The sequence below is a fragment of the Condylura cristata genome, unplaced genomic scaffold, assembly GCF_000260355.1.
Source record: "Condylura cristata isolate star-nosed mole 26May11 unplaced genomic scaffold, ConCri1.0 scaffold00031, whole genome shotgun sequence".
Classification (NCBI taxonomy): domain Eukaryota; kingdom Metazoa; phylum Chordata; class Mammalia; order Eulipotyphla; family Talpidae; genus Condylura; species Condylura cristata.
This window is the reverse complement of record NW_004567132.1, coordinates 9,039,412-9,051,738: the sequence shown is the minus strand read 5'-3', so window position 1 is coordinate 9,051,738 and position 12,327 is coordinate 9,039,412. Positions and strand designations below refer to the sequence as shown.

The following is a 12,327-nucleotide window of genomic DNA, read 5'->3' as shown; positions in this document are numbered from 1 at the left end:
AGTGACATTTGTACAAAAAACTGAGTGATAAGAAGTTAATGTGTATGCCAACATCAAAATGAACATGATTTCAGGTAATGAGATAGGAAGAGAGGAATGTTAGAACAGAAAACCAGAATACCTGGAGAGTAACGAGTGAGTGAGAAATAGACACAAGATGAAATACATATTAGGGCTAGACATGGTAAGGAATATGAATTCTTTTCCTTTTAAAAAGGCACAGTAATGAATATGATTCTCTGACAAGCAAGGTAGTGTTAATGTTTAGTGCAACCTTTTAAAGAAGTTATGCAATGTATTTAAGGATGCTTTCTAGTTACAAAATTAATGACTACATAGAACTTTTCCCCTAAACTTTAGGGGACCCATTTCTCTTGAGTATTCTTTTTTACGAGTGACCTTTACATTACAGTAAAAGATCAGTAGCAATTCTGATAAGTATGACCATAACTCATTTAGAAGATATTAAAAATACATTCACAGATTCACTTTTGGGAACTTTAGATGCAAGATACTTTAAACCTTTTAAAAAATGTATCCTGTTTTCTTGTAGGCAACACTAAATATTATTCACAGTGTTGTTCTCTCAGTTCTTGACAAAAACCAAAGGACTAAAGAACTGGAGGAGATTTCACAACAGAAGAATGCTACAAAAGATAATTCACTGGACACAGAGGTGGCTTATTTAATCCATGAAGGCATGTTTATAAGTGATGCATTCATTGAGGGTGAATTAGCTCCTATCGCAGTTGATACTACCTCTCAAAGAAATGCATCTCCAAATAGTGAGCCCTGCAGTAGTGATTCCGTTTCTGAACCAGAATGTACTACTGATTCTTCATCCAGCAAAGAACAGACGTCATCTTCTGCTACTCCAGGAGGTGTGGATATTATGTGAGTATGATGGCTGCTGCCAGTGTAAGGTGATTTTGAATCAGTCTATTAATACTTTCAGGAGATTGATTATCCATTTTTTTTTTTAAAGATTTATTTATTTGCACATAAGAACTGGGGTACAGGCCAGAGGCTCAGGGCCGGTGAGAGGCTTCACCAGAGACAGAGTGGGGAGCAGAACAGGCAGATCCATGAAGTACACTGCTGAGGGGAGCAGCGGGCGGGTCAGGAGAGGTCTGCCATGTGGTCACCTCCGGGGCAGGCGAGAATTGAACTCATGCGGAAGTGGCTTCAGATTCTCAGTGCTGTGCTTTAACCCGCTGCGCCACCAGAGAGGGCCTGATTATCCATTTTTTAAAAAGATTTACTTATTTATGAATAAAGAACTGGGGTACAAGCCAGAGGTGCAAAGGCATTGAGAGGACTCACCAGAGACAGTGGGGAGCAGAACAGGCAGATCAATGAAGTACACTGCTGAGGGGACCAGCAGGCGGATCAGGAGAGATATGCTGATCCATGTAGGTCACCTCTGGAGTAGGGATCGAACTCATGCTGAAGTGGCTTCAGCTTCAGTACTGTGCTTTAACCTTATGTGCCACCAGGGAGGGCCTGATTATCCATTTTTATTGGAAAACCTTGTAAACTTTGGACTTGAATGTAATTTAACAGAAGTTAATTTTTTGAAGTGTAAAATTACAAAAATGTGTGGAAGATAAATAGATGATCATTGAAAAAAAATTGAGACTTGCAGAATTTAAATCTAGAAAGGTATCATTTAATTAAATCCTTCCCTCCCCTCCCCCACCCCCAACAGGGTTTAGATTTATCTTTTAAATCATTAGTGGCAGAACTTAAACTAGAACTCAGGTCATTTTTTCCTTCATTATTTTCTTACTTCTATTTTATCACCTTTGTGAATGGATTGTTTGATTTTAAAGATTTTATTGTATCAACATCATACATTTTCAAGTCAATCACACCATCTTTTTAAACATTACTTTTTGAAATTCAAATTTATAGACATATTTTCAGAATAGTGCTAAAAACTCTGTTATATCACTCATCATTCATTCACCCAGTTAGTTTATCACACTGCCCTCATTTTGTCTTCCTCTTATTATTGTTTCTGTCTCCCTTACTTTGTCTCTTATGTTCATCTCTTTTTCTGAATCATTTGATAATAGTTTGCAGATATGTTATCATATCACCCCCAAATATTTCAATGTATATTTCCTAAATACAAGAACACTCTTGTAAGTAACCCCAATTTGCTACTGTAATAAGGAAATACCAGTAACATTAATAGTGTCTAATATATAGCCATTAATTTGATATATAGTCCCTATTCAAAAATTCACCAGTTATTCCAAAATCTCCTGTTTAGATTGAATAAATACTGAACAAAGTTAGTAACATCTTCTGGCTTAAGATTATAGTTTGGGTTTAGTTATTGTTAAGAATAACAAGAAGTTAGTCCTTTTGTTGATGTTTATTTAAGTTAGCTTTATCACTCAGGAGCTTATAAAGGTTGCTGTTAAGAGGTGAAGTCAGATACACTATCATCTTTTCACACAAAGGAGAAAACATTGACCTAAATATTAATAAAATATGTATGTGTTCAGGCTAGTACTTTCACATCTGCTAGTTAAGAAGACAGTCTGAAAATGCTATTTAAAAGCATAAATGAAAGTGCAGTAGCTTACAGAAAGTGTAATTTTGTTTCTCTCAAGTAACAACTCACATATGGGAGATCTAGAGTGGAGAAGAGAGGTCTGCTATCTTCAGTGTAGCTTCCATCTAAACTAAGGAAACTTCTGCTTCTCGTTTGCATCTAAAACAGCAGAAGGAAAGGACAAAGAGCTGATACCCAATCTGCCTTTTATGTTTTGCTTTAACATTTTAATTAGAATGTAATGCACTTATGGCACAATGCAGAAATTATAAATATTCTGCATAATTATCACAAAGTGGACACCTGGTATAATCACCGCCCAGCTTAAGAAATAGATTACTAACTCTCTAAAGTCCCTCTTGCCACTATGTTCTTACTTTGTCCCTAAGGGAATCATTTACATATACTGGACATTTTTTGTTTTTAAGGTTTGTAATGGAGTAAAGTTATTTACCTCTAATTTCTTTTACTCAACTTTGTGGTATTTTCTAAATTGTGGCTCCACATGGCGCAGCAGACCTCTCCTGTCTCATCTGCTGCTCCCCTTAGTCTGCCTGTTCTGCCCCCCACTTTGTCTCTGGTAAATCCTCTCACCACCCCTTTACCTCTAGCCTCTACCCCGGTTCTGTATGCATAAATAAATAAATATTTTTATTATTCTTTTTAAAAAGAGGCATTTCTGTTGAATATAGAGCTGGGAATTAATTAACTGTGTGAAAGGTCAGTTTAACTAATGCCAAATAATTCCCCAAACTACTGTATTCATTACAACCCAGTGCAATATTAGAGAGTTGTCACTTAACATTTATTCTTTATATTGTCATTCTTTTTATGTCTGGGCCATTTTAATGGGTATGTTACAGGAATATATAGTAGTTTCAATTTTTATTAACCTGATGATTGGTAAGATAGCACTTTTCATATGATTGGCTTTTCATATAGATTGTGTATTCTGTTCTTGAAATGCATATTTAAGTCTTATGCCCATTTCTGTGTTAGGTTTTTTTTTTTTTTTTTTTTTTTTTGCTTCTTATTTGTCAGTTGGAGTTCTTTGTGTAATCTCAGCAAAAGCCATTTTTCAGATATACATATGTAGATATCGTCTCTCACTATGTAGGTTGACTTTTCAATCTCTTACTGGAATCTGAACAAAAGTTGTTGATTTTAATATAATCTATGACTCATTGTTTTGTATGTCCAAATTTGAAAATTTTACCCTACCCAAAGTCTTGGATAGTATTTTCTTATGTTCTAGAGTCTTTCTTGCTGTCCTTTTCATAATTAGACTTTTAGAATACATTTGGATTTGGTTTTATAAGCAGTATAGGGTTAAGAATCTCTTTCTGACCTCACCATTTATTGAAAAGACAGTCTTATCCACTGCTTCATATAATGCCACTTTTACCTTAAATGAAATATTCAAATCTGTGTGACTGTTTCTGCACTCTCTTTGCACTAGTACCATAAAAAATTGTGATAGAGTAATTTCTCCAACTAGTTTTCCAGGTAGTATTGACTGTTTTTGGCCTGTTGCAAATCCATACACATTTTAGATTCATTAGTTTTCGGTTGCCTGCACATATTTGTGTATACTTTATCTTTTACTTTTAAGAGCACAATCCAGAATTGCACTTATTTCCATCTACATTTTAGTGGCCAGAATATTTTCACATCAAAAGTGGGCTCTGTATTTAGCTGGAAGGGAAGCTTGAGAAGTAGAATCTTTGGCTTATTTCCGGCTTCCAGCTAAAAGAATTAACTGTGGCAGACAAGAGAACATATATTGAAAAATAACCAGCAGTCTGTCATACTGTGGGGGAGGGGGAGTTGGGGTAGGAAGGATGTCCTGAACAAATTCCACAAATAGATTTTATGGATTCCGCCCCCACTTCAGACCAGAGATATCCAAGACACCAAGAACTACAAACCCTATAATGTCATCATCACTGAAGGAAGGATTGCTGCTGGCATGCGAGGGTGGAGTTAAACAGTCAGGTTGATATAAAATAAGACTTGAGGGCCTTCGGGGTCTCTTGGTTTTATGCTGGCTTTCAGTGTGTTGTTGGGATTCCGGCTGAGTGGAACTGTTAGGATGAATTCACCAATTTATATTCCTCTCTTTCTCCCTGAGTTATTATTTTTTCTTCATTTGCCCTTCTTTTGCAAATAAACCTGTTATTAACCTTTTTGTATGTACCTAGTTGCATTTATAAAGTCCCTTTTAGGTGCATGGGTGAGGACCCTCAGGCAGGCAACCCGTTTCATATCAGGGTTACCCAGTAACGATACCATTTGAAATGCCTTCAAATCAGATGAAATCTCAATTTTTACTTCTCTCCTCCCCCATCCATTGTGACTCACCTTTTAAGCTTCTCTAGATGTTTCTTTCTATGCTTTATAGGCATATTTATTCTTGGATATTTCCCAGCCCAAAGGGGCAGTGACTTAGTGGAGTATTTTATACATGTGACCCAAACTAGTTCTTTCTTACCCTGGGGTTCTGGCTATTTCTGTGCCAAGTGTTTTTGTAGTATATAATTATGTCATGGATACAGCTGCCTGACATGATATCTGACATTTTATCTTTTTTTTTTAACTAATCAAATTTTCATTTTTTCTTATACTGTTGTTCATTTTTGTACAATATTTGATTTTTCTCCTCAGGTGAGAGGGAGATTAATGTCCACCACCACGTTACCCATGAACCATGACCATAGTCCCTTGTGCTCTTCCCTCCCATTTTAACCCCTTCACCTCCCCCTGTATGCCTCAGATCTTTTTTTTTTTTTGCTTCATTAACACAATTTATTTTTGTATATATTTTACATCATTGTTTGTTTTTGTACAATGTTTGCTTCTCAGATATAGTCCCCAGAGAATTCCACCACAAATTCACCTTTTCCTTGTTCCCACTCCTTCCCCTGCAGAATATCACTGGTATATAGTTGCCTGTTTAATTTTTGGTTTTTTCCTAGGTCCTTTATATTCCTCCTATATCCCAGAAGGTCAGGAGAGAGTCTAAGGAATTGAAAATCTATTCATTTTATCTTTGTTAGTGATATCTTTTCCTTATTTTCCTTAGCTTCTTGTCAGTGTAAGCTGTAGTGTTAATAAGTTTATTAAAATGCAGGAATGGATAATGTTCTATGCAGGAAATGGAAAAAGAAAAATAATGAAAAGAATTAAAAATTTGTCATTAAAATCTTTATTATAATTTTAAAAATATGTTGTAAAAATCGCATAACAAAATTTACACAGGCAGATGAACAAAGTGTACTGCTGAGGGGAGCAGTGGGTGGGTCAGGAGAGGTCTGCCATGCCATGTGGGTCACCTCCCGGGCCAGGTTTGAACTCATGCTGAAGTGGCTGAAGCAATCTTCACAATGCTGTGCTTTCAACCTGTTGCATCACCACGGAGGCCCCTCACTCTACACTTTTTATTTGATGATTTCTGTTTTTATCTTTGTAAATTGGTAACAACACGCTGCCATGAATTTCAAATTCTTAATCTTTCTGTTAAATGCTGTCAATTTTTAGAAATTCTTCAGAAAATAATATTTTAGTTCAATAGTAAATTAAAGCTGTGATATTTAAGCAAAAGGACGATCTCCTGACCACCTGTGCCTGTGCAGGCATGTCTTTTATCAAACCTGCCTCTTTCAGAGCAACTCTTCCTAACTCCTTCTCTGTAAGTGCCTCTTCCTTGTATAAGAAACCTACCCTTTTGGATATTAAAAAGAAAGAAAGAAATTCAAGCATACAGTTTTGTAGGAGGTAGTATTGAAATAGCTCTGGAAATAGAGTAAATAGAGGAAGCTTAGAGGTTAGAAATCTAGAATAATAGAGTCCCATCCTTATAATCTTGTTACCTTGGGTCGATCACTTAAACTTTAAAGATTCAGTTTTCTTGTCTATAATTAGATATGTATGTATCTGTCTTAGAGTGTGAAAAGCAAGATATTTCTGACAGCACTTTACAACTATGAATTCCTCTGTTATTTGAAGTTATTAGTAAATTAGTTATGTTGTATTTCTGAAGAGCAATGTATAATACAGTTATTTTCATACTTTAATCTAGGAGGAATAGTTTACCTCTGATTTTTATACATGCAGATTCTTTGTAATATGTTTAGAAGTTATTTGAATTCAACTGAAAGGTAGTAGAAGAGTAATGCTAATACATTTACTGTGGCTCATGGTAACAATAAGCTGAATTCTAAACATGGAAACATCTTTATAATGAGTCAGGATGACAATGTATTAAAATAAAATGTCTTATATTTGCTTTTCAGAACTGGAAAATTATATTACTTCTTATAACAACTGTTCTACTATAAATTCCTTGAGGGCAGCAACCTGTTGTATTCTCTCCTGTGTATAGCACTTAAACATAGTAAATACTTAGGAAATATTAGTTCAGTTCACTTGAACATTAACAACTATTCATAATTACAAGTGGAAAATGGACCTGTTTGTCATGAAGTAACTTCCCTTTCTTCCTCTTGCTGTTGTGTCAGTGAGGCACCTTTGCATAACCTCCTTGTACCAAAATTAAGAGGTTTTGCTTAGTTTTTGCAGTATATTCAATTAGAGTCTAAACTATTAAGAACACTGTGCAGAGAGAGAAAATTCTTTTGTAAGATCAGGGTAAAATATTAATTGAATTTCTTTAAGTGATTCTTTGCAACAAAAGCTAAAGTGTATGATACAACAGAATTTTTCTGAAATGTGAATTTTATAGCTTTTTGTATTTTGATATGTTATATATGGGGAATAATGTGTTCACAAGTTTCCCTGACTTAATCTCTTCTCATCACTTTCAGGGTCAGTGAAGACATGAAATTAACTGACTTAGAGCTGGGAAAACTGGCAAATAATATCCAGGAGCTATTGTTTAGTGCCTCAGATATATGTCATGATCGAGCTGTTAAATTTCTCATGTCAAGAGCAAAGGTTAGCTATTATGATAAAATTTTATACATAGTATAATTACTCTGAAGATCTGGAACTAATCCTTGCAGGTCCCTGTGTTCCCATATGCATATTTTATTTTTAACATATAGGCTAATAGTTCTGGCCTGGTTGAAATGTAAAATAGTTCAAATAAAAGAAATAGGAAACTAATAGTCTTTACAAATGAATAATTAAAGGATTTATTTTGAAACATAATACTTTAATATTTAATTTGAAATGACTGTACTGCTTTATGTGTGTGTGTGTGTATATATACACACACATACATACATATACATAAGTGTGTGTATAATTAGCCAAACAATGTATTACTAAAGTTAGTTGAACTCAAGAATTGTGAAAATTGTATAGTATGACCTGGAGTCATATCTTTATTTTTGATTACTGGGGTATAGAGCAGAGGTGTGGGGGGTGGGGGGAAGGAGGGGCTGAGAGGATTCACCAGAGACAGAATGGGGAGCAGAACAGGCAGATTCACTGAAATACAATGAGGGGAGCATCAGGTAAGACAGGAGAGTCTGCTGCACATGTCAGTCACCAACCTGGCTGGAAGTCAGTTCATGCTGCAGTGACTGGAGGTAGCTGAGACTTAACCCCTTGTGCTACCACAGAAGCCATGACCTGGATTTATTTGAGCTAATACATTATAAAAGGGTCAGAATTAAATTTAGACATCTTATGCATTTATGTTCAAATTCTTAGACTAAATTATTGAGAATTTTCATTTTAAATAACTTTTAAAGTGAATTAAGATAATCATATGACATATCATAAAATATATAATAAATTTGCTCAGCTAAGTTGGTTTTATAAAAAATCCACATTTGCTGTTAACTCTCATGACTTTTGTCTTTTTAAAATTTAGGATGGTTTTCTTGAGAAGCTAAATTCTACAGAATTCATAGCACTTTCTAGAGTAATAGAAACGTTCATTTCAGACACTGAACAGATCTGTGGAAGAAAAAGCATGTCATTACTTGGAGCGCTTCAGAGTCAAGCTAACAAATTTGTAAATAGGTTTCATGAAGAGAGAAAAACCAAACTCAGGTATCATTGTCTTTATTCCATTTTTAAATTATTTTTCCTTTTCCTTGTAAAATACACATATATATATTTAAAAGAAGAAAACTTAGTTGATTCGCTATCTAAAGCCTCTGACATTTTTTTAACAAAGGCAGATTGTAGAATTAAAATCATATTTCTTAGCTTTTGAAATGGGGCCAAAATGTTTATTTTTATGAACGTACTTTTCAAGAAGTCCTCAGTAGATTGGCTTTCCATCCCACCCAACGTAAATTCTGTTTCACCACTTTTCTTCCGTAGGTTAAGAGATATTAAAAGGGAAAGCTTTTATGAAAGTATTTGTACTGTTTATGAATGATTTTAATTTACTAAGATGTTAAGCACTAATAAGTGATATGGCCATTATGATTTAAAAACTGCTTTCTGTTGCATGAACTCTACTTGAGTTTAATCAAGATACATGTAGTCTTTGTGGTTACTAAAAAAAAAATCAAACAAAAAACGAAGTCCTATGTACTCACTCAATTTTTCCTCTTCTACCAAGGAAGGTGGTATTGAAGTATTATTGAAGTTTGCCTTCCTTTCTTTATACTTTTCTTTATACCTTTAGCCTCCTCTTAGACAATGAGCGCTGGAAGCAAGCTGATGTTCCTGCAGAATTCCAGGATCTTGTTGACTCCATCTCAAATGGAAAGATTGCTTTACCTGAAAAAAAATCAGGAGGTATGTGTATTTTTTAAATAAAATTTCTTCCAATTTTTTTTTAATTGTTGTTGCCATAATATTTATTTTCCTTTTTTGTTTTTTTATTGAGGTAACATTGTTTTACCTCATTATTTTTGTATTAGAAATATAGGATCTCCCCTCCTCCAGGTGTTGCCAGGCATTGTTACCATACCACACTCACCACCAATACCCCTGTAGTTATCATCATAGTCCATTATGCTCCCTCCTCACTTTTCTCTGGCTCCTCTCCTCCATCTTCTCACTTCCCCAGTAATCTCAGTTCTGTAGTCACCTTTCTAGGGTTAGTTCTTACTTTTGACTTTATCTGATCCTATTTTTGGTTTCTCTGTATCCCACATGGAAGTAACAAATACATTTGGTATTTGTCTTTCTACTTTGACTTATTTCCCTTGGCCTAATCCCTTGCAGCTCCATCTGTATTTGCAAATAGCAAGGGTTTATCTTTCTTGATAGCTAAGTAGTATTTTACTCTCTGTATATACCATATCTTCCTGATCCCTTCATCTGTATTTGGGCACTTAGGTTGTTTCCCATAGCTTGGCTACTTTGTAAATTTTGCTGCAGTGCAGATGGGAGTCATGTTTCCATTTGAACTAGTATTTATGTGTTCTTCAAAGAAGATACACAGATGGCCAACAGGCACATCACAGGATGTTTATCATCACTTAGACTGTCAGGGAAAACAAGTCAAACCCCAATGAGAAAACTACCCATGTGTGAGAATGGCCCATATCAAAAAGACCAAAAACAAGTGTTTATAAGAAATTAGAGAAAAAGAAATCTTGGTGCAAATGTAGGCTGGTCTAGCCCCTATGGAAAACAGAGGTTTCTCAAAGGATTAAAAATGAATCTCCCATATTTCACTTCTGAGTCTAAGGGAAGAATTGAGATATGTTCTTAATCACTGTAACTAGACACACGTATCCATTCATTGAGCACTAGTGAGCTTGTACTCTGCATCATATATTGAGATATAGTTATAATTCTGCTTTAAAAGAGCAAAATCCATTGAAAAAAATATATTAGCAACCACAAGTATAGTAGTAATGATATGTTAAAGAAAACCAAAATATAAAATAACATAGAAAAAGAAAACTTTGAAAGACACTAAGAAGTAAAAGGATAGAGAGTTAGGAAGAAATCTAGAGGAGCACAGACATGAAAAATTAAAAGAGAGAATTATAATTACTGTCAAATGCTGGTGGGTTCCAAATGAAAGAAATGCAGTGTTTAAGGTATTTTTTGTATACTGGTTAGAGTGAAATTGTCATGCAATAATGCAAACTTACGTAGAACTCATCCTGTAATGCCATATTTGAAATTATGAAGTTCTTAAATGCTTTTAATGGAGGTAGTTGCATTTTCAAATTTTATGTCTTTATTGAAAGGTTAGTATTTACATAGAAATATTTTAAAGTTATATACTTTATATTTGTACAAAATATAATTGCACTATTAGAGAAAGACTAAGTGATGAACACTGGAGTTTGACATATAGGAGATCATTTGTAATCTTGGTAATTCAGTGGCACATAGTCAGAGTAGTTCAGCGATAAATAACTCAAAAGGTGAGGAAGAGTAGACAAATACAACCTACTTTTAACAAGTATGATGTGAAGGAAAAGTGAGTGATGAAGTGGAGCTCTATTTTTAAGAGAAATTAGATCACTTAATCCACTAAGGGAGGTAAGAGGATGGTTTTAAGGTAGGAAAAGTTGAATTATTTTTATGCTTAATATAACTAGAAAAAAAATTAATTAGAATAAGAGTGAAAAAATGATTGTGGAGCAAGGCCCCTGGAGTTGAATCTGGAGTTAAAGAATGAGGCTATCTTTTCTACCACTGTAGTAAGAGAGAAGAGTGTGAGGACAGGTATAAAACAGATTAATTCATATCAGACAGAGAGGAACTGAGGTAAATGAATTTCTGCTGTCTAGCGACCAGTTTTGGTAGATAACAGCTTTGAATGGTAGTCTGTTTTTTCATTGATTATATGATATTAGTTAAACAAAAACATTCACATAACAAACACTGAAAGAAACATAAATCACTTTAATCATTATAAATCAAGTTTAAAATTGTACGACATCACTCATCTACTCGTTCAGTCTCTATTTGTGAGGTGCCGTGCCAGAAGACTAAGACATGCTCTGTGTCCCTGTATAGATCATAGTCTTGCAATTTACTGCTATGTAGCCTTAACAGTTTTTAATTAAAATGATGAAGTAGTTGAATTTAAACATATTTTTTCTCTCTAAATGAATTATTTTCGGTTCTTCCCTGGAAGATAATGACAATGGCCGATTTCTCTTACAAACCTTATTTTTGCCCCAATGTTTTTCTTCTAAGAGAGAAGAGAATATATGCTATAAAAAGTTCATTAACATTTTACTCTATTAAAAGTTCATTAACATTTTACTAAGTTAAAAGTCTTTGTTTATTATTCATTCATCCATCATCCTTTTAAGTTATTATGTTTTAAGATACATCCTTTGAGTTACTACCTATTTGGGTAGAAACAAATGTTAATAGATAGCAATTAATATTAATTGAGTGTTTATAGACAGTTTGTTCAAAGCACTTCACATTGTTACCTTATTTATAGGTTCATGACTCTACACTTAACCATATTTCAAAAATATGGAAACTGAAGCACAAAGAGGTTAAGCAACTTGCTTTATGTTAGAAAGCTAGGCAGTAGAATTGGATTCAGAATCAGGCAGTCTGATTTTTAGGGCCTTTCCTCTTAATTCTATATTGCTTCTCTACAATGTAGAAAACTGGTTAAGACACAATCCCTGTCCTCAAAAAATTTAATGATCTCTACATAGTGAACTGTGATTAAAAATGTTAACACACTGAACTTCTCTAAGCAGAGACATTTAATGTCTTAGAATTGATAGAACTGGAGGCTTAGAGAAGCATGATGACTTGCCCATGATAATTGATTGGCTTTCAAGGTCAGTAATCTAGCCCACTGTTCTTTTTACAAAATGGTAAAAAAAATATGTGCTGGA

At 34.4% G+C, this 12,327-nt stretch overlaps 1 protein-coding gene across 2 annotated transcripts in view; it reads left to right on the top strand.

Moving 5' to 3' along the window:
* Positions 1–12,327, top strand: part of VPS54 (vacuolar protein sorting 54 homolog (S. cerevisiae)) — a 74,660-nt gene that overhangs the window by 46,014 nt on the left and 16,319 nt on the right. For both annotated transcript variants that reach the window (XM_004691446.2, XM_004691445.2), the window contains exons 12-15: positions 554–894; positions 7,390–7,519; positions 8,406–8,587; positions 9,174–9,286. In XM_004691446.2, coding sequence (XP_004691503.1) covers positions 554–894; positions 7,390–7,519; positions 8,406–8,587; positions 9,174–9,286 — 766 coding nt within the window. The remainder of the gene's footprint in view (positions 1–553; positions 895–7,389; positions 7,520–8,405; positions 8,588–9,173; positions 9,287–12,327) is intronic.